This window comes from Cryptotermes secundus, unplaced genomic scaffold, assembly GCF_002891405.2.
Source record: "Cryptotermes secundus unplaced genomic scaffold, Csec_1.0 scaffold708, whole genome shotgun sequence".
In the NCBI taxonomy this organism is placed as follows: domain Eukaryota; kingdom Metazoa; phylum Arthropoda; class Insecta; order Blattodea; family Kalotermitidae; genus Cryptotermes; species Cryptotermes secundus.
In genome coordinates this window covers 1,250,016-1,272,688 of record NW_019726238.1, presented here as the reverse complement: position 1 = coordinate 1,272,688, position 22,673 = coordinate 1,250,016, and the positions used below count along the sequence as shown (strand labels likewise).

General features: G+C 37.9%; 1 protein-coding gene across 2 annotated transcripts; it reads left to right on the top strand.

Moving 5' to 3' along the window:
• Positions 1-468: 468 nt before the first annotated feature.
• Positions 469-21,974, top strand: LOC111864107 (epidermal growth factor receptor kinase substrate 8-like protein 2). Of its 2 annotated transcripts, none has more exons than XM_023851134.2 (14): positions 469-722; positions 4,382-4,467; positions 6,154-6,230; positions 8,148-8,359; positions 9,008-9,163; positions 9,755-9,935; positions 13,460-13,634; positions 14,082-14,202; positions 15,193-15,428; positions 16,242-16,413; positions 19,349-19,488; positions 20,105-20,393; positions 20,503-20,670; positions 21,006-21,974. In XM_023851134.2, the coding sequence occupies exons 2-14, from the start codon at positions 4,403-4,405 to the stop codon at positions 21,129-21,131; spliced, it is 2,118 nt and encodes a 705-aa protein (XP_023706902.1). In that variant the 5' UTR covers positions 469-722; positions 4,382-4,402; the 3' UTR covers positions 21,132-21,974. The 2 variants fall into 2 exon arrangements, with proteins under 2 accessions (XP_023706902.1, XP_023706901.1); XM_023851133.2 differs by having other exon boundaries at positions 13,433-13,634.
• Positions 21,975-22,673: the final 699 nt, after the last annotated feature.

Below are 22,673 nucleotides of genomic sequence, written 5' to 3'. Positions count from 1 at the left end.
AAAAATGTCATCAAAATTATATATTGACAGTTGCAAAGTAATCATGTTGGGATTGTACAGCACAGGCAAGGAACGATAGGAAATCAGACTTCATAATTGTTTTGTAATCATTGAATTAGAAATAAATGTTTCTATTCTCATTCCTGCAGTTTCGCTTAACTGTAACTCATGCAGTGGCATTCCAGCATGAATTACATTGAACGTGAGAATGTCTGGAGCCTCAAATACCTTCGGGCAATAAATTCATTGCTTTCTTTCGTACAACTTATAGAGTAGTGGTACTCAGAAATCTGTTCTTAACCAAGCTCTAGGATAACATTTAAATCGTTAATTAGAATACATGGGCGTTATTAAGCCTAAAATGGTTTGTAAATACCACAATATTAATTGGGTTTGGGAGGGGGGAGACCCAGCCGCTGTGAACGGAATGAACGACACTAGCGCCAAACCAAAGTAATGGAGTGTTGGGGACATGAAGTGCTGCTGTGTACGTGGGTTGGGAAGTGCGTAGGTAAAAATCACCTGCGAACACCTGTAGATTCAGTTTGATATGCATTTTTGTTTTGATGCTGATGTGATTACGTGGTGATCATAAGTGAACGGGGTTATAACATTGTACTGCGGTGTTGAAGTGAGGTGGGGAAGTTGGTATCTTGGTGTAAAATATATGAATACGTGAAAGTTTCTGGATGCGTAATATGGAGTTTAGTTATTATCACCATGTAAGTTGAAGTAAAATTATGTGAATTTATGTTTTATTGTTCTCTGTTCCTTCTGCACTAGTTTTTGTGAAGTAAATATTCATTGCAGACGAAGCAAAGGCATCAGAAAGTGTGTAAAGTGTACACTGCAAAGGATTGCTATTACCGAGCCTTCATTTGGTGTCATGCCCTTCAAACATTTGTGACATTCCAAAGCGTAGTGTTTGGGCGCGGCTTGTTTCCCATATTGGTCCTTGCTATTGTGACAGACCGGAATAAGCAGTGGTGTTCTGTAAGGAACGACAAACATGTGTTTGTGCTACGGGACGTTCGTTTTAACGAATGTATTACTAACTTCCCGCTTAATATTAAATGCAATAACATTTAGTATGAGTTTACTACTTTGCTTGACCTGTAGTACGTAGTACATGTGATTTGTTTTTAATTTTGGAAGTTGAAGTAGATATATGTAAACTTTGTTACCGAACAGAATGATCGATCCTTTATAAGGTAACATTTACGGTTTCAGTTTCTGACATGCCTTCTGAAACTGGAAGGAATTCATTTGTGCCTTCCATCAATATTGCAAAATTAAATAAAATAGAATGTTAATAATTTACGAGGAAGCAGTATTGCGGTTTATAAGTGATTGCAGTTTATACAAAAACTTGGCCAGATTTATATGGACATGAGTATCAGTTCCTACTTGAATCCCATTCTCAAAAGTATGGGACTCAAACTCCGACACCTTGATCATCCAGCCTGTAGCCAGTTGCTGTACCGACTGAGCTACCCCAGCTCAGAGTTCAGATGCTGGTATGATCAATGAAGAGAGTTTAGTATGTAATACCTAAGGGTGTGTTGCACTAATATTTATTACTTATAATTTAAAAGTCCAGGACAGTAAGACATAACAGGAAGACACCCTCTGTTTCTGCACATATCCACTGAAGCCAGTGGGGCATTTGTTTCAGTTGTACACAACCTATTTCATTACAATAAAGAAATTATGTCTTAATGTAGGTTAAATCCTCCAGCTGCTGCAGAGTTACGCTGTGGTGGTATGTGTTAATACTGACGGCTTCTCAGCTGCAACTGAATATCTCACACATAACACTTCGAATGCAGACTGCTCTACCAGCTTGTAACACGATGAATCTGTCTGTAGTCTTGAATTCTCAATCTCTCTGGCAAATCCCTCTCCTTTTGCAACTTTGGGAGAACCATATGGAACGCACCCACTACAACAGTTTGTCTGTTGTAATCTGTATATCCCTTGCCACAGTCATCCATGTATTCATTCTCAAATAATTGTTTCATTTCTTTAGAACCTTTTATCTGGGAATGACATGTTCGTGCAATCTGTTGTCATGGAAACTTAGCCATTGCTTATTGTCAGATATCTGGCATTGGCTCCACTATTCTGGCTTTCAGGCATCATGTCACATTGTAATTGTTTATGCAGTGTCTCACGTAAAATTACACACAAGACATTTAAGGATTATGTGTATGTGAATAAAAATATTCAGTACCTTATTTTGAAGTATCATCCTGAAAGATTATGATACTTCAAAACCTTAATATTAAGATCAAGGTAAAGTGAATTTCCTGTTGTCTTTTCTTTCTTCCCTATGAAGTCAAATGATTTATTTAGTTCCCTCCGTGCAGTTTTCTGAAATTTTGTTTTATTATCTCCACGAATTAAAAGATTATTAGAGTTGATGTAATGTAGTGATTCAGCCCAAATGCTCTTATGATAAGGGCATTGTGTCCTTTGCCATGTATTTTATGACATGAAGAAAGCACATATACACGGTGCCAAATCCCAGAAGACTGCTTTCTTCATAGTCACCGCCGTGAAAGCCTCAGATCTTACATATTTTATGACATGTTTGAAGAATGACTTAGTTCAAATATTTAATGTGGGTTGTAGATATATCCTTTCCCTTCCTTGCAGACCTTTTATCGTCACATCTTAGCAGGTATTTAATTTTCAAGAACATTTACCACTATGAGTAGCTGAATGACAAAATGAAAGCATAGAAGTTCTGTTAATTCATAGGATGCAAGTTTACATACTGTTCAAAGAATTAAGGATGTTGCATATTTGTGAACATGATGTTCATCCATAAGAGTAACAAAGTTCCATGGATAGTTGGGGATAATGGAACTTGAGACTTTCCCTTTTTTGCTTACAGTTTTATTCCCCGCAGGCCTCCATTGGGCTGTACCAGCCAATGTAGGTTTTCGTTATCAACATTTGTGTGACAGGATTCTTGTGCAACTGGATTGGAGTAAAGAGGGTTGTGCTGTAGGGTGGAGTGTAAAAGCTTGAGGGAGATGTGTAAGGGGTTGATTCATTCACCTTCTTTCCGTGGTTTTGTATTAGTATCGCAAATTTGCAACCATCTGTGACCTGTAAGGTTAAAGAGAGGCATGTGATGTTTCCTGGGTGTCTTTTGTCTCCGTTGAGATATTCAATCCAGTTTATGGAGTATGGGAAATATTGTGTAGGATTTGAGGTTTTCACTGCTGTGACAATGATGAATGCCGTCCTCTGGAATGTGGCGCCCCATATATCTTGTGTAAACCGGCATTAACCATCTTCAGGTTAGAAAAATTCGTGAGCGAGGAACCAGTGTGAGAGGTGGCCAGTAGACTGAGCTGCCAGTCGAAAACACCCAGCTAAATAAGAATGGAGGGAAGGGAGAGTGGGCCACAGCAGGTAGAGGAAAGTTGTCAGGGGGGGAGCTAGGGCTACGGAGTGAGCATTGACCCTGAGCCTCGAGTTTAGAGATGCATAGCCTTGTAGATCCGGCATAATGTTCAGGAGGTTTCTTGAGGGAGCAGATGAGAGGCTTCTGTAACTTGCTGGGATAAAAACCAACCTCTCTGTCCATATTGTTGGGAAGGATTTCAATCCCACTGGCCTCCCTAACGATGTGATCCATGTATTGGATTTTTGTGGCGAGGATGGAGGTATTGTGAAATTGAATGTGATGTCCCAAGTCGACGCTGTGTTCAGCCACGGCTGACTTGTCTGGATGTTCTAGATAGATGTGCTGGTAACGCTCCTTCAACCTGGTGTCCATGGAATGGCCTGTATGCCTAATGTAGACCTTGCTGCTCTCATGTGGGATTCTTTATACGCCCTGTGTCCTTAGTCCTCAGTTATCTTTGACTGGCCAGAGGATGCTATTATTGTTGGAAATAATGTAATAATGTTATTATAACTTACAAATGAAATTTTAAGATATGGATCATGTAATATCATAAAGTTGCACACTTTAGCATTAGAAAATTGTCTTTGTACATTTTGGTAGTTAAAAAAATAAGGTCTTTAATTTTATTTTATGCATAAATGAAGTTAAATTGTTGGCATGTTGCTGGTTAGGCAGTTGTGTTACATGTTTTCCTTTCTTAATTCTACATATTTTTCTGAAAGAGCATTGGTTAGTCTAAACTGCCTTCAGCTTTTTGATAGATTGTAAGACAGTGATTGGTGCTTGCGTTTGTGCATTTAAACACATTCGAATGGTTCTGTTCAGAATACCTTGTGTGAATGAGGAGTATATCTTGCTATAGCATTGTCTGATATCAACCCAAAAATTAAAATTTCATCTGCTTACTTTAGTGATAGGATATAATTGCAATCCAGGAATGATTGTTTTACCTTTTAGCCCCTGGAGTAGAGGGGAGTCATGCCGGGAGTTGAAGGGCAGCTGCCCCTGTCGCCGGATCTTCCCTGGGACGCACACAGCTATAGGTAAGTTTTCAGCAGCCAGGTTAATTGAATGAGGGTAAGCATATCAAATGCTACTCCATTGAGAATGATGTATCTTTTCACACCCTGGTGTCAGATTTACATCAGAAGTTTAGCAATAAGAAGTCATGCCAGGCATTCCTGTTTTCAGCAGCCAGGTTAATTGAATGAGGGTAAGCATATCAAATGCTACTCCATTGAGAATGATGTATCTTTTCACACCCTGGTGTCAGATTTACATCAGAAGTTTAGCAATAAGAAGTCATGCCAGGCATTCCTGTCACTTTTGTACTGCTTAATGAGCTTGATGAAATATCTGCAGCTTGTTTGTCAGACATTTCCTCTGTTCTTGGCTTGTATGTGGTACTGAGAGGGAGATAAATTGCACATATTTTGTTGGAGTTGAGGTTCTCACAGTGGTGGCAGTAGTGCCCACATGTATCTGCTAGACCATCCGCTCAGTCAGCCCAGCTTGAACGTCTGTCCCATCTGGACCCCCGTCATCACAGCAAAAGTATAAACACTACAACTCCTTCAAGTGTAAATTGTGTGAGGAAATCTGTTTTTCTTGTGTTGGCACTGTAAGGAGTATTTATCCTCTCCAGTGATAATTTCTGTCATGATAATTCTCTGGTGCAAGGCCTCATACGTATGGAGTTTTTATAATTTAACGTTTTCTTAGCTCTCGCAGATGGTTTGTGGTGTGTTTGGCTTGTATACTCCATCTTAGTGATGGCACAGGTGTCCAGAGATAGGAACTAACTCTGTCATTTGGGCCCAGCTGAGTAGGTTTTACCTGAAGACGGAGACAGAATCCAGTCTCCAAAACGTTGTGTTTTGAAAAATAAACAGGACAGTGATTTTAGACAAAGACAGGGCGATGGATAATGTCCAGAAACATAATATTTGTGCAAAAAGGAAGCTTAGTTACATCCTGTATGTGTCGTATGTGAGGAGGCCCACGTTGTGTGCAGTATGGACAGTAGCCCTGCGTAGCAGTCAAAGATCTTTGCACTGTTTCCATTTGGAGTGTGTCATTGCAATTACAAATACTTCCATATTATAGCATTTTCTACCCATTTTATTGAAAGAAAAATTGATTCTTACTACAATTCTGTACTAACTGCCTTGCATCATGTTGTGTACCCTTCTAAAACAATTTTCTATTTTTTTAACTTAAATTTGTGGAAATATTACATTTTTTTGTTACATATTTCATGTTCTCATCATGTGTCTATTGTTCTGTCAGTTAATAAAATTGTATCTCGTAATCAGATCTGATATAGAATAAGTAATCTAGGAGGAAGCATAAGAAGTGTGTGGATCTCACTATAGATAAATTGAGACTGGACATGCAACTACAGTACATCAGCAGTAATATTACATTGCCCAGCATAATGCAAAACTTGATTTACATTAATCATAGTTTAATTAAGAAAGCTATTTTTATGTATGTTTCACATATTGGGAATCTTATCAGCATTGGAAATGTTTGGTTATCACTCTCTTAACACTGTAGGAACTTACTGATCAAGACACAGTTAAGAAGGGTAAATATGCTTTCTTAATCTTGATAGATCTAACAGTTGTGGAGGTATCAGTACGTGAACGGAAAAAGATTAAAACTTTATATGTGTGTTGTCTTCTATTCAGGCTGAATGCCTTTCTCTTTGTTCCTTTTTATTTTAGCTCAACATATTCGCTGGACCACGCTGCTATGATGTCATACCACCGCTCAAGTGTACATTCCAATGGCTATTCGCCAGGTAATATATTTGCGGTTTATTGAACAGTACCTTCATTAGCTCAAATTGTACAGTGTTGAACTGTGAGATGATCAGTAAATGATGAATTGAAAAGGATGTGGAGGAAGCATTTGTTGCCTAACTGGCATTTACATAGAGGGACTGAGGAAAACTGAAGTCTGGATGGCTGGTCTTTAGACTAAGATTTGAACCTGAGACCTCCCTATTCCCAAATACTCTCACAAAACCTGCAGTCACGCAACATATCAGAGCAGTTCTCAGCCTTCTTAAATGAATTCAGAGCTGTGTTCAACCAGCTAACCAATCAAAACAGAATGGTATTACACAATGCTAAGCACCCTTATAAACAGAATTGCCCAATAATGGAAAATTCCCTACGAATTGTACTCATTACTCATATCTCATTACTTTTTGTAACATCTTCGATTCAGCCATAAACGCTGTCTGGAAGGAATTTAGAAACATGCACCTACATCTTCCAAAGGGACAGCAGATGAGAAATTTTTTAAGTCAGCAGATGATCACATAATTATGGAATACATTATGTTCATGCATGTTTGTGTAAAAATATCTTGCAAATTATGTAGGGTTGCAGGTCTGAGTTGAGCCTCATATTTGTACAGGATGTCAGAGAAAGAATTTAGGCGTTTGAAGAGTACATTCCAGTATTTAGTGATGCTAACAAAATCACAGATAGTAACATTGAATGGAAAAACCTTTCAGGTTTCATTGTACTATGCCATGCAGTACATTGCACTGCGTATGGGCGAAGCAGCACTGTGGCAGTTCCCTTTCATTTGTTTCCTGTTCATGTAAGTTACATGACAGTTTCCAAGTTAGGCATCTCACAAGAAGCCCCAATGCAACACTGCTCCATTTTTTCCTTCGTTTGTGAAATGGGTTGACAATGTCTGTGGCTTATGCTGGAGCACCACGGCAGCAGTAACAGCAATTACACTTGTGTTGGTGCCCAGGGTATGGACTGAGCTTGAATATCTTCATGCTTTTAGGGCTTTGAATAAAGCCCACTTTGACTTGTACTGATATTCTTTTATCATTTTTTTTGTTTCATTCTTACGAAAAGCTGTGTACTGTTCCATGAGACCAATTTCATATGTGAAACTTGATGCGTTGTATGATGCAGTTTTCCATTGCGACTGTCCTCTGACCTATATGTCGATAAATATTAGGTTATTGTTGTTGTTGTTGTTGTTATTATTATTATTATTATTGGAGGGGGTGGGTTTGCCCATGCACCGCGACTAATAGTCTGTTGTATGTCGCCATGCCCTTCCGATACTGGTGCTCGCTATCAGCCCTGTTCAGCCAACGAGGCTGGCAGTGGTACCCGATACTTCCCCATCTGCTGGAGGCATTGGAAACTACTTGGGCAGGAAACTTTTGCCTAATTTTGCTTAGAGGTCTCCTAGAGACATGAGGATCTTTTACGTGCTGTAAATCTACGACACGGGACCCACGGCTTAAAGTCCCACCCGGAGGACTTGTTCCCTGAATTTTTCTGCCCTTAAAAATTCCATGACCTCCACCAGGTATGAACCTACGTACCTTGAGTCATGAGGTGGGAACGTTACCCCTAGACCACGGAGGCCGCTATAAATATTAGGTTACTGACACCTGGATTTCTCTCGTGGACACTCCATATTTATTACACATGTTGTAGTGGATTGTATATTTTTAATTAGACAAACTGTAGAAGGAGAATAATAATTTTAGAATTTGGCGAGGAAACTAAACATAGATTTCGTATATGCTATGTTAAGGTGGCATCATCTATAGGGTCAGTTTTGTAAATGGTTAACATCCCCATCACTTGTGTTTCTGTCTCTTCTATAACGCTTTTGGTGGGCTTTTTTTGTGTTATTGTAATACGGAAGATAGTGTTAATTTTCTTGACAGATGGCCCTCAGAGTGGTATTGGTGAAGAGGCACCCACATATCTTATGGAGCATCTGGCAACATTTACAGTTGCCAAAGAAACTGGCATTGTATACCCAGCGGATGGTATGCGTAGGCTTCTTCAGCTTGAAAAGTCCAATGGAATTTGGTCACAGAAAATGCAATTGAGGCTTGACATGTCATGGGTACTTATCATGGATTATGAAACTGGGGTAAGACATGCCTTTTATATTTTCAGTATGGTATTGTAGTGTGTAGAGCCATTGCTTAGCAGTCACAGTGGGCTAGGCGAATAAACAATGGCTGTTACTGTGCAACAGTTCAGTAAACACATTTCCATATTGTATTAACCGACGTTTTGGAGGAACACGATATCTATACGATGCCACATCCCAGAAGACTGCTTTCTTCATTTATATATCCCATTTTATGGCATTAATTTCAGTTTTTCCAGTTGTAGTTTTCCTTGACCACTCAAAATTGTGAGTGATTTATTTCTTCTGTCTTACAGTGTTCACAGAGCATTGCATACCTGATGTCTTGGAAGTCAAGTTCTGCTCATTGGTGTGCCTCTTGTATTACATTTGGCAATTATGTACCTCAGATGTAAATAAAACAATCAGCTATCATTATTTTATTTACGCATTTTCCAGTCCTGCCATGAAAATGATGTTTAGTACTATGAAACAAATCAAAAACACTGTCTTTCCTCACCAAGAAACAGACCTGAAATGTCTGATTTAATATGTGAGTCAAGTGTAAGATCATGAGTCATAAAGGGTGCACTTGGCGGTGACAAGCAGCCAGTGGTATATGTCTCTGTATGAGAGAGAAGTTACTTATAGGACTCTGTTATACAGGCAGTGATGGAGAGATTCCCAGTTGCTTTGATCCAGGAACCTACAGCCTTCACAAGTCATGATCCCATGGAGATGTATAACAACATTCTTGTGTTCATTGTGGGTGAAGCACGGGCAGAACGTTTAGGTTCACGCTCTGAAATGCACATATTTCAGGCAAGTTTCTTACATCGTAATTCATCACTACTGAAAATAACTTCTATTCTAGTGGAATTGATAGAACTTTGTTCCCAAATATATTCTCTGGAAAAGTTGGCTCACTTCCAATTGCTGTAATCCCATATGCCTTATTCTGCTTAATTTTAATAGTGTTTGAGGGAAGTGAGAACTGATAGAAAATATAATAAATTTACCAATCACTGCAAGAAAAATCCCCAGATGAAGCATTGTTTCAGTCTGCTTAGCAACATTATGTAATTTTGGTTGCAGAGGTTACATTATTACATTTTATTTAACTGCAGAACACTTTGATGTGAATATTGCAGTTTCAGATTCTTATTTCTTGATACCTTTTCAGTAATTTAGATTTCATTTTCATGTTATAACTGATTCTGTGCTTACGGATTTTATAAGTTGTTAAGTTTCATTGGATTGTCTGAAATATAGGACACAAGGATATTCGTGGTGTTATTGCTCCATACACTATTCAGAGGGAAATTAACATTATGTAAAATTCTTAGTCTTGTATCAAATCGCTTTTTCCCCATGCCAGGAGACATATTAATATGCAAAATAATCTTGTTTCAGTGTCAGAGTATTTCTGCCCAAGATTTGGTTGAAGATCTGAAGTTGCTACGAGCCGGAAAAGTTCCTGCTCGCCGACGTTCACGGCATATCCCACCTCCTCCAGCCACACCTCCCCCAGAACCTCCAGGCAGTGGGGTCAATGTCCGAGAACAAGTGTCTGTATTTAATGCGGCAGCTCACCGTAAGTATCCTTGATTTATTTACTGAGAGATTATTTCTTTCCTGCTTCATATTGAATTCTTTATTTTATCAGGGATACTAATTTAGATGTTTTTCAGTCTGTTAAAAATGTTAACATTTTTCTCATATTTCCTGTAATCAGTACCCACTCTTTCACAGCTCTGCGCAACAAAGTTGTCTCAGATTGCATGTATAAAAACCTTAAAATTAAAGGTTGATTATATTTAGTATAGAAGTTTGAACTCTGTAGTTCTCTGTTTTTAAATGTTCTCATATGTTTAGATGGTGTGATTTGTGCAGGAATAAGTTCGGGAACATGAGAATTTAAATTAATGGAAGTTAGGGGCCTGAATTTTCTCTTTAGTACTTGCAAAATCAAAATCTGAGATATGCCCAGAATGCCCACTATGTGGGGAAAGAAATGTTTTGAACTCCAAAATAATATTTTTGTTATTCTGGATATAGGACCATACCATAGCTCAAGCGGTTAGTCACTGGTTTCCCATCGCGACGGCCCAGGTTCAATCCCCGGTCTGATCAAGTGGGATTTGTGGTGGACAAAGTGGCGCTGTGGCAGGTTTTCTCCAAGTACTTCGGTTTCCCCTGCCAATCTTCATTCCACCAATTGCTCCACAATCACCCTCACCTATCATCTGGGGCTGGTACAATAGGCCAGAAGTGGCCGCAGTACAAGGGACTTAGTCCCACCCCACTAGCAATAAAAAAAACATAATATTCTGGATGTAAATTTGTAATGTTTGTTTTGGTGGGGTAAGGGAGTAGTCTGTGATGTACATGGCATTTTGAAGTGGATTTATAGCATAAAAGGTAACTGAGACAATCTTAAACCCATCGTTTGTGATGGGGGCTGAAGTGTTGAGGATCATTTATAAAGAATATGTTCTCTGAAAAAAATCAGTTTTGATGCCATGTAGTTTGGTAGACAAGTGCCAGTGTTCCTCTGAAAGAATGGTATCTTTCTGCTAAATTCGACAGCATATCACGCAAGATCAAAATCTACAGACAGTGAATGTTTGGTAATGAATTGTCCACTTAACAGCATGGCATAGCTTAGCACCTTATGTAATTTTTGTACATTTAGAAACTGTAGAAAGTGTATCCTTTATATGCTGTCTAAAAGTGTATTATTGTTGCATGATTTTAAAAAATTAGGATATATATTTATTATTGATCAGGGACATTTCCATGGCTGGTACATGGATAAATTCTGTGTTAGGTGACAAGGAAACTCCACCTTCCAATCTAAAAACAGGTGAACATCCTCAAAACTTTGTCATGGTTATTAATATTGACAATGTGATGAAAACCATCATTGGTGTTGTAGTTCTTGAAACGGTTTTATTTCACTGTTCTGTAATGGTATTAAATTACAACCAATTACAAGCTACAATTTGTATGAATATCAACATAAATTAATTTTCATTTAAAGAACTAGAAAGAAAATCTGTATTTTGTGCTGCCTCAGGTGGTTGATTGGTTTGTCTCTGCTGTCATTTTGGCTCTGGTCATTGATATACTGTATTTGTTGTAGCAACTGTTTGTGCATGTCTCTCTTTTTAATGTTAGAAACATGCTGAATATTATCTGCAGATCAGTAAAAGAAATTAAGGAATTGAACGTTTTCATTTTCATTTTCATTGAGACAATTTATTTTAGTAGATATAATGATTCTTTTTGTAAGATTTAGGTAATCACATGGCTTGTTATCTGGTTCCCCATGTTTTGCTTTCCCTCTCACAGTTCTTTCTCTCCTACCTCCCACTCCACTCCAGATGTATAACTCCTTTTTATATGTGGTAGCCTGTGGAATGGCAGCAACTTTCACTGGCTGGGAACTTCCTGACCCAGTTCTGTTCATCATGTATTGTATTCACATACTCAGTCCATTAACATTAGTTCTACAGTTCATCCTCTGAATATTTGTTACATGCCAATTCCAAGGAATTATATAAAAAGTAATCATAAAATTATGGTTTGAAGTGTGGTGTCTGAACTCAAGATATGCCCCATACTGATGGCTTCCAATAGTAGTTACTGTTCAGACAGGTTTTGGGATTCTAAGTCTGTAGGATTTCAGGGTAAGGGAAAATGTCTCCCTGCATGTTGGAGAGATTCAGGTGAGTCATTGAGAGTTTCAGTAATGTTTCCTAAAGTTTTCATTAGGGCCTAATGTATATTTTGTAATTTGCTTATCAATTTGTAAATAAAAATTGGAAATTTTGAAATTGATGTGACAGTTTTTTATTAGTCTCATTAATTTAAAATGTTTATGATACTAACACAGTAGCCATCACTTTTCAGTTTTGTTGTGCAAGTTGTTCTTGGATAAACTGAGATTAGTCAGATGCAAATGTATGCCTTCTATTAAGGGCCATAAGTGAAATCTGAATTCAATAACAAGTCAGGTGTCAGATTGGTTAGATGAGGTCCAAGTCTGCCTGCTCTCATTGAAAGAACTTGAGAAAGTTTTGGGTGTCTCATTGTATATATTTTGTTTCAGAAATATAAATTAATTTCTATAAATAATAATGATAAAGTGTAAAAGGAAGACAGATCGTACACACATATTGTAGGCATATTGAATCATATTTCATTTTCTTAAATTGTGGTAACTGTACTAAATCTGTTCTGAATTGTGAAGGTGACTTTGGTTCATGAATTACATGGTCATGAGTGTGGGCTCTGCTTGTGTCCTCGAGTAATTTTAAATTTATACCACTAGGTAGATTCTGAAGAGGTGTATGAGGGCAGATTTACAGAGTTTGTAGCCAAGGCTATGAAGTCCGAAGAAGCCCCTGTTAATGCAGAACTTTAAAAGCATATAAAAATGAACAACCATATGATATGATACCACCATTACAGTGATTATTGTTATGTTCCCTGTTGTTTACAAATTATACTAACCATAAGCTTATGAAAGAATATCTTCATTTCTAACATGAATTCACTCATCAACACTCTTTAATACCTGTATATTTGATACCATATTATGGTTAATGGTTTGATTAGTTGGATCAGCCTTGAAGCAGATTTACAGTTTACTAGAGGATTTGTTAAGCATTACAAGAACTGTGAGTTCAGGCAGAGCAGTTAGAATTTATTTTGATCATGGCTCTTTCTTCCTTCAACTGTTATAACAGGTTTTAATTAAATAAATTTCTCTATCACTGTTAAGTATCCTTTATTTAATTTCATTACTGTTGACACTTATTCACTAATGTTTTGTAATAGTGTAATAAACTAGTGAATAAATGATGTGATAATGGGTTGAAATAAATTATAAAAGTTTTACTGTGGCTTAGAGCAGAGTCATTATGCCCATAACTTGGTTATTTTGAAGGGAACTTATTTAAATGCTATTTGCATTACACATTCTGTGAATTCTATTATTGTTATGGTGGAATCCATGTTCCAAATTAATCTACATTTATACAAACCTAAAAATATCTGTTTATTTATTCATTTTTACATTTATAGACTCAGTACATTCAGATCTTGGTGCAGGTACTGGCGGTGTATTCCCGGCTCATAACCGCGATGATGAAGTGAGTTCTACCTCCAGCGAAAAGTACGAGCGTGATGTGACAATACTGAACCACTGCTTTGATGACATCGAAAAGTTTATTGCAAGATTGCAGCATGCAGCAGCTGCATCCAGAGAGCTGGAACGTAGGCGCAGGTTGGTTATGTTTGTGGTTGTCACTGTTTGTGTGCAAGTGTGTGAAATTTGATTTTGTTCAGTTTAATCCTTTTTATTGTTTATTCTCTTTGTGAATCATTATGCATACACTGTGTTCAGTTATGTAAATATTTGTGGTGGGTTGCATTGGCTCATGTCATGTCCTTTTCATATAGAACAGTTATACAAACTGAACCACAGGCTGGGTATGTGGGATCTTATGCATTTTTTTTTTGGTAATTGTGTCTACTGAAATTATGGAAGATACTTGAGTTATTAACTTAACATAACCTAACCTTCCTTTGTTAACAGTCATTATTTAATAATCATAGTTTTTTGAACTTTTACTATCAATATATAATGTGCAAAATGTAGGACTTCCTAATGATCATTCAGACAAAATGTCAGTCACATAGACACTGCATTTTTATAATCTTCTCTTTAAAGGAACCGAAAGTCAAAGAAAAAGGATTTGGGAGACGGTATGCTGACTATGCGAGCAAAGCCACCCCCGGAACTGGAGTTTATAGACATCTTCCAGAAGTTCAAGCTTTCATTCAACTTGCTGGTAAGCTGTGTTCAGCAGTGAGTATGTGCATTTTTACTCTTCTTTAAATTAGAACGTTTTATGTGTGTGTGTGTGTGTGTGTGTATATAGAGGATGGAGGATGAGGTGGTTAGGTCATGCAGCATGAATAGAGGAGATGAATGTGTATAGGATATTGGTGGGAAAGCCAGAAGGAAAGAGACCACAGGGAAGACCAAGATGTCGGTGGGTGGACAATATTAGAAAGGCTAATAAAGAGATAGGATGTGATGGTATGGATTGGATAGATCTGGCTCAGGATAGGGACTGGTGGAGGGCTCTTGTGAACACAGTAATGAACCTTAAGAGTTCAGCACGAATGTTTTCATCAGGTCTTTGGATGATTTCATCAGCAACAATGGGTGGCCTTCCACTCCTTATTTCATCATGAACTTCACTTCTTCCTGCTTCAAATTCATGACACCATTTTGTCACGTTTTGCCTGTTCATAACATCTTCACCATAAACAGGAACAGGTTGGCAGTGAATTTCAGCAGCAGTTTCTCCTTTCACATGAAGAAATTGAATTACTGCATGAAGCTCACATTTGGTTGGATTTTGAACTCGCATGGCAGTACTGCCATTTCTGGGGGAAAGAAAAAATTCCCTCGCATTTTTACTGGACTTATATCTTTATTTTCTGAATATCCCTTGTATGTAATTACTCACTTACTTATGGAGCTGAGCCCTTCTTGAGAAGCTGCTGTTTGTGCAGCTGCTGAAGAATTTCCCAGGATTTTATGGAACTCGAAGGTTCATTACCATGTTCACAAGAGCCCTCCACTGGTCCCTCTCCTGGGTGAGATCAGTCCAGTCCATACCATCCTATCCTGTCTCATATATATGAAAAAAAATGTTTGAAGAGGGTATTCTGTTGGTTACTGTTTTCACAGGTGCTCGTAATGGGTGTATTAAGGGCAGGTCATATCTGCAAATGATGTACTGTGTAATCTCTTTAAATTGTTTTGACAGGCCAAGTTGAAGGCCCATATTCATGATCCAAATGCACCAGAGCTGGTCCATTTCTTGTTCACACCACTGGCACTTATTGTGGATGCATCACATGACACACATTATGGGCCTAACCTACCAGCGAAAGTGGTGTCACCCCTGCTTACCAGAGAAGCTGTGAACTTGCTCATCAATTGTGTTACAAGCAAGGAAACAGAACTATGGCATTCACTGGGAGATGCTTGGCTTATTCCAAGGTATTACTGAAATACTCTGTATTGTGAAATTGCATTTGCTGGGTTCTGAGCCTAGTTCCATAGTCATACATGCTACTTACACAAGATGTTTGCTGTTTAACTAATAAATTACAAAAACATTATCAATGCATGTACAGTTTGCAATGAAGTTTTCTTGCGGTGATTTTACGCTTGCTTTGTTTTAGTGGACAGACATGTGTCAGCCCTGATCAGATATTCAAAGAACTAACCTTCAGGAAAGATTTTGTTAGTTTCTGTTCTGTTCTTATATTTCTGCTTAATGCCATGTGTATTAGTGACTCGTAGATGGGGTTTTGCATTGGTGAATCAATTTATTGGATAGTCACAAGTCTTAAATACAATTAATTATAACACTCTCCAGATTACTTTAACTATCAGACACAAAGCAAAATCTTCCTTGCTTGATAACAGGATGAATCTTGAAGAGTCTGTAGTCTCTCAAAAGCACACTAATTCACTTCTGACTGATGGCCCCTCAGCCGGCCTCCTTTTATCTCTGCTGGGCAGCTGGGATAGGAATCACCTCCTTGAAGAGTTCTCTTTTTTATATCTGTTGTAACTCTTTGTTTATATATGTGTTGTAAACACAGGAACATGTTTATACTTGCTACCTAAGCAACGATGCCTTCTCTGCTGTTGTGCTGGCCACTCCCCTCGAACTAGTGCTGAGGTCAAGAAAATGTGGATTTATACATACACTGCCTTATACGCCTTCAAGGCGTAGTACTTTATTAGTTAAGCATGTGGACAGCACACTGAAATATGGTACATGATTTTTCATGTTTTTAATAGGGATCAATGGAAGGGGTATGTTGCCCCATACCATCCAGTGTTCTTGGATGGCTGGTCACCAGAATATCCAGTGGCAGATGAAAGAGAACACATGCCCTCCACTGCTGGTTCAGGAGGAAATGCCGCCACTGCTGCAGTGACAGCAGAAGGAAGTCGAACTCGGGCTGAAGATGTGAGTAGGAAATTTTACATGTAACGTGATTGAATTTCAATATCGTTTTCTAGTTATGTTTTCCTTCCAAGCCCAGAGTTCTGTGTTTCATTTCAAATGCTCATATGATATACTTTTATAGTTAGAATTATTAGGCCTTTAACATTTTTACCATTTAAAATATTAGAACTAATATAAAAGAAATCCTAATACCACAGAAGGCCAAGAATAAAGAAGATATGAAAAGTTGCACTTTGTAAATTATTACATTTGTGTCATTGTAGAATGTACCGTATTTACGCATGTATAGGCCGCGTGCGTGTACAGGCCGCAGCACAATTTTCAGACAGAAATTATAGAAAAAATAATTTTCTTGGAATATTATTTCAGGAGTAGAACACTCTGTATTACTAATTATGAATATAATTTTTTTTTAAATGAAGTGTGATTTCGAATATAAGCCGCACCCCAGTTTTCCTCTTGAATTTTTGGCAAAAAATGTGCTGCCTATACGCGCGTAAATACGGTATCTCAAAAGCAGTGCTACAGTTTCTAAAATACAGAGCTAGAGAAATTGTTTGGCAGTAATGATAATGGAAGTCACCCTTCTCTCAGAGTTAAGTCCATACATGGATGAAAGGGGGATTATTAGTGTGAGTATTTGGTACAACAGATCAACTGGTGATCAGATTTTTGCCTTTGGATGCTGTAGAAAATGGGAGTAAAATGAGACAGTACATCAGCTATTCATAGACTTCAAGAAAGCCCATGATTCAATTAGGAGAGAAGTATTGTACAGGACTGACATTGAGGTTGGTGTACCCATGAAACTAGTTATGATTATAAAAGTAAACATTTGTCTGAAACATTTGCTTTTCAAAGTGGTCTGAAACAAGGAAATGCTTTATATTCATTGCTTTTCAGTTTTGCTTTAGTATATGCCATTAGGAGGGGCACACAGTAGTGTAGTTGGTTGAGACACTATGCTACAAGCCAGAAGGTTGTGGGTTCAGGTCCCGATGAGGTTATTGGATTTTTTTCAGTTGACCTAATCATTCCAGCCACACTAGGCCCTGGGGTTGACTCATCCTCTAACAAAAATGAGTATCAGAGAATATTCTTGGGAGTAAGGGGTGGCCAGCACGTAAGGCTGACAACATTGCCACCATCTATGAGGCGATTGTCTAGAAAATGTGCGAACCTCAACATCTCACGACCCTATGGGCCTCCACGGCCTGCTGCAGGGATACCTTTACTTTCTTTTTTACATTTATATGCCATTAGGAAGGTCCAAGAAAACCAAGTGGGGCTGAAATTAAATTGGACACATAAGTTTCTGGTGTATGCTGGCGCTGTATATCTATCGTAAATAACATAATTACCATAAAGGAAAATACAGATGCTGTAATTGATACAGCTAAGAAGGTTGGTCCAGAAGTAAGCGCAAAGGAAACTAGGTATTGGTTGATGTCTTACCAAAATACAGGGCAAACTCATAGCATAAAGTTAGCTAATAGATCATTTGAAATTGTGGCAAGGTTCAAATATTTGAAAATGAAAAAAAAAATCAAAACTTGATTTATGAGGAAATTAAGGGGAGATTCGATTTGGGTAGTGCTTGCTACCATTCGGTTCAGAACTTGCCTACTGTCCAGAAACAGAAAAATTAAAATATACAGATCTATAATTTTGCCTGGAAGTTTTATATGGGTGTGAAAGTTGGTCTGTGATGTTAAGCGAAGAACATAGACATATTTTGGATATAGCTCTCTTCTGTTAGATGCCATATGTCTGGAATATGATGAAACCATCTGTCATTAGCAAGTCATGGGAAGAATACTTCCCAGTCACAAAACTGACAGCTACATGAAGTTTGATGAGGAAAGTATTTTATCTCCCGAGTTAGTCACCATTTTTCAAAACAGAAAATGGTGAAAAAGTTGACAGGGCAATGCACAGTGGTTTGATATTGGCTGTATTGACCCAGGTCATGAATTGCTGTCACATTGAAGTTTGTAGGATCTGAAATTGAAATTGGTAAAAGAACTGAAGGGTGTGCAGTTGAATCAGATAATGAAAGAGATTTGATTCCAGAAAAAGAATATTTGTAATATATCTACCCTTGAATTGTTCCGAATTATTTGAAACAACAGAATGCTACAGTTCTTCCTGCTCAGGTGCTATTGTAGTGGGCTGAGAGCAGTAATGAGGAAGAAGGAAACAAAGTCTCTGAAACAAAAATTTATAACAACTTTTATTTATTTTTGTTTTTGTATTTGTGTTAAGTGTGGTGTGTAATTTATAGAAGTGATGTTTCAACACAGTGGGAAAACAGCTAGAAAAATGTAGGTTTAAAGGATTATTTCATTTAATCTTTAAGTGATTTTCAGCATTGAATGCATCATGGATAGTGGGTATTTCTAAAGCTTTGGATTGTCTGTTATTTTAATTATCTGTGCCACTTCACTCTTCCATTGGAACAGACTCTCATATAAATAGGAGCTTATGTGTGTCTTGGGCAGTATTGAGGTATATTACAGTGCGATGTGGTAGTGTCATGTTGCACATTTTTTGAGCCTGCTGTGTGGATATGCAGGCTCTGAGACCCATTACATTTACTAGATATTTAATCTTCTGAGAAGTCATTGAATCACTCCTGTTTTTTCAACACAGACTTACAGTCTGATGGTTGAAGAAGTACAGTGTATGTAACAGTTCCTATTTTCAGACTTGTTCCATTATTGATGTAAACTTTTGTTGGAGAAATAACCATTATGACTTTATGTAATAAGGATACGCATATGCACACCTCTCTCATGTTCGTATTCATATTCTGCTTGTGTACGTGTTACACAAGATTGATATCACAATATTTCTGTTCTTCAGAACTCCATTTTCTGTATTTTTGTATTTAATTCACTGACTCATAAGAAATTATGTAATGTGATTTATGCAGGCAGAGCATGATGGCTCCCATTACAGCAGTGATTATTTTGAATATGAGCACCAGGAGGCATCTCCACCAGAGGCTGGGCGCTATGCATATGACAATCGGAACTATGGAACGAGACAAGATGTGTACAGTCGTGAGGAAAGGTTGTTTTTTTTACCAGATTTTACCAGATATAAAGTATCATAAAAAGGATTTAATGGATTTTAAAATGAGAAACAGTAGTTTAAATAAATTTAAACCATGGAAGTCAGAATACTCTTTGTCTTGATTTAAATTTAACAAGTTCCTTTTGTAAATATGACAAGAACTGGTTGTAGTTGGCATAATAAGTGATGTAGATGTATGGCAGTTAGCCAAATTGAATCAGAGAGTTTCTCTGCATATTAATGGCTTCACAAACAGGCACACAGAATGAAGGTAATATTACAGAATTACTGGGGTTTTGGACTTTTTCCATCGTCCAGAATTCTAGGTAATAGAGGACACGACGTTCCAGAAACAGATCGAGTTTTTGAAACATTGTGTCCTCTATTACCTAGAGTGTACTCTATTACCTAGAATTCCGAACAATGGAAAAAGTCCAAAAACCCAGTAATTATTCGTGTCATCCACCATCATCAAAACCCTTTAGAATCTGAAGGTAATATTAGTTTACACTATTTTTTGGATAGTGCCACAAACATATGTCCTTGCCTTGTAACTAGGTTTTACTTCTGAATTTCTTTGTTGTTTTTACCGTACTCTAATACTGTTGTGCAGAGACCGTTCACCAAGTCCTGGTGGTTCAGAGCGTGACATGCCAGGAGGCCCACGTGATCGTGACCTTAGTGCTCGTAGTGACATCTCTGCAGATTCAATTGAACGTAATGGAGGTGTAGGTGTGGCGTTAGGAGCTGTGGGAATGGAGGGACAGCAGAGGTTTGAACGCTCTCAGGCTCGTTTCTTGGATGAACTCCGGTCACGTGGTGCAAAAATAGTGCAAGTGACTTATCCCCGTACAGCCAATAATGACAAGGAACTCACAGTAATTCGAGGGGAATACCTTGAGGTGAGCTAGTTATTTTAGAAAAAAATTATATTAGAATAAATGGCTGTTGTGAACAGTTATGCATAGGAAATAGAGTTTGCAAGGTTTGTTTCTTCACTATTATTTTTAGGTTGTGGATGACAGCAGAAAATGGTGGAAAGCACGAAATTGCCGAGGTCAAGTGGCCCATGTTCCACACACGATAGTTACACCCTATCAAGGTGGTGATCCCAATGATGTTTTCAGCAACCCTCTGTATGCACCACCCCATGGCTATGACAAGCATTACCCAAGCCAGGTGAGTACCTTTATGAAATAAACAGTGAAATGCTGTCTGGTAATGCCAGTAAAGTCTGTTAGCATGTAAACAAACTGACTGCCGCTAGTAACAACAGCTGTTGTTACATTTCTTTCAACCATTTTCAGTGGGATAGTTGTCTGATCATTTCCAAGGGACCACAATGTATCAGCATTTATATACTTTCTTGTCCCCCTCACCAGTAACAGAAGAATGTGCATGAATTTCTACACTCCTTTTGAATAATATTAATTAATTGAAGTAGAATAATGAAAAAATATAAATTAGTAGCAACATGAAAATGGATAAGAAAACAACGAGGAATTTTAATTTAGGATTCATCACGGGATGTTGGAGAAATGTCTCGTCCTGCCCGATCTCCACCCATACCACCACCTGCACCAGCTGATTGGGTGAGAAAAGAACGTCTCGGCAAGAAAGGTGAATTCCGATACTTCTAACTGTGTTTTGAATATTTGACTTGCAGATTCATTAAGTTAATTATTGATTTATTTAATGATATTCCTGCATAATTGAAATGTTTAGGTATGTGCAGATATTTCATTTTTCAACCCAAATCAAAAGTACAGGTTTTGTGTTAATGAGAGTTATTGATATTTACTACTAATAGTCATGAAGGAAGATTGCTAAGCAGGCTTCACCTGCCTACAGCTGTCTTTCTAGTAACAGTGGTGATTAAGTTGAATTTTAATTAAAAAAGGCATTTGATGATTCATTCATCATTTCCAATTTGTCTTTGTTATATCTAATTATATGTTCTCTATTCTATAATTTGCCTTACATATGAAGTTACTATTCAGTCTTATTTTCTTGAATTCTTAACAGTAATGTAGCACTGGTAGACCGAATGAAATTCTAAATTTGTAGATGAAGAGGAAATTGTCATAAGGACTGTGGTTTGGAATGTAGTCCTCCTGTTACCAATCAGATGTCAGTGATTGTAGCATATATGGTAATCTTATTCACACTCTTGTCGTGTTCTGAAGTAATTTGCTTCTGAATTTGGAATTCAAATTTTAGCCAAATTATCTGGCGCATCTCTCATATAGACAGCATATATTATTTCTTGATTATATCTTGAAATATGTTTAGCAAAAATGCTCAATCAGTGGCTCTACAACCACATCTTGGTCTGTAAGAAAAGATTTATTTATGGAAGGTAGACGGTGTGAGCCATTGTGTGAAATTATGTTCTTTACTAACAAAGAGAATATGATTTTATAATCTTTCATGCCACAGCGGGCATGTGGTAGCATAGTTGGTTGAGGCACTGTGCTATAAGCTGGAAGGTTGTGGGATCGAATCTCAGTGAGGTGGATTTTTTTTTGCAATTTACGTAATCCTTCCAGCCACACTATGGCCCAGGGGTCAGCCTTTTAACAGAAATGAGTACCAGGAATATTCCTGTGGGTAAAGTGTGGCCAGCACATAAGGCTTGAAACCTTACCACCATCTATGAGGCAATTGTCTAGAAAATGTGGGACCGTCAACGTCTCACAACCCTATGGGCCTCCACGTCCTGTTACAGGGATAGCTTTACTTACTTTCATGCCACAGCAACTGAGGAACAGATATTAATGTTTCTTATTTACAGTAAGCTCAGTGATAACACTTGGTATGCAGTGGGACAGTGCTTTATTGGAAGCTTGGGTGTACAGGAACCTACTTTGAAGGTTTTTGTGGGTTTTCATGACTCCTCCAAATGAATAATATGATGGTACTCTGTAGTTCTTCTACATCTCTTGTGGCTTCACCACATGACCATTCCATGGGGAGGTGGCTGTATGAAGAAATCTGTCTTTTGGGGCATGACCAGAATGCTCTTTGCTTTCTTAGTTACTCTTTTGACCCTTTTGACGGAGGAAATGCATTCCTCTGAAACGTCAGTGAACTTCTACCGGACTACACAGCGTCACATCCTAGAAGATAGTACTATTCATAATGACCGCTGTAAAGTGAAGTAAAAAGTAAAGGTATCCCAG

Coding starts and splice junctions, on each gene's coding strand:
- LOC111864107 (XM_023851133.2), top strand. CDS start 4,403: ATGCCGGGAGTTGAAGGGCAGCTGCCCCTGTCGCCGGATCTTCCCTGG. Junction 4,468..6,153: donor TGGGACGCACACAGCTATAG/GTAAGTTTTCAG, acceptor TTTTTATTTTAG/CTCAACATATTCGCTGGACC. Junction 6,231..8,147: donor TTCCAATGGCTATTCGCCAG/GTAATATATTTG, acceptor TTTTCTTGACAG/ATGGCCCTCAGAGTGGTATT.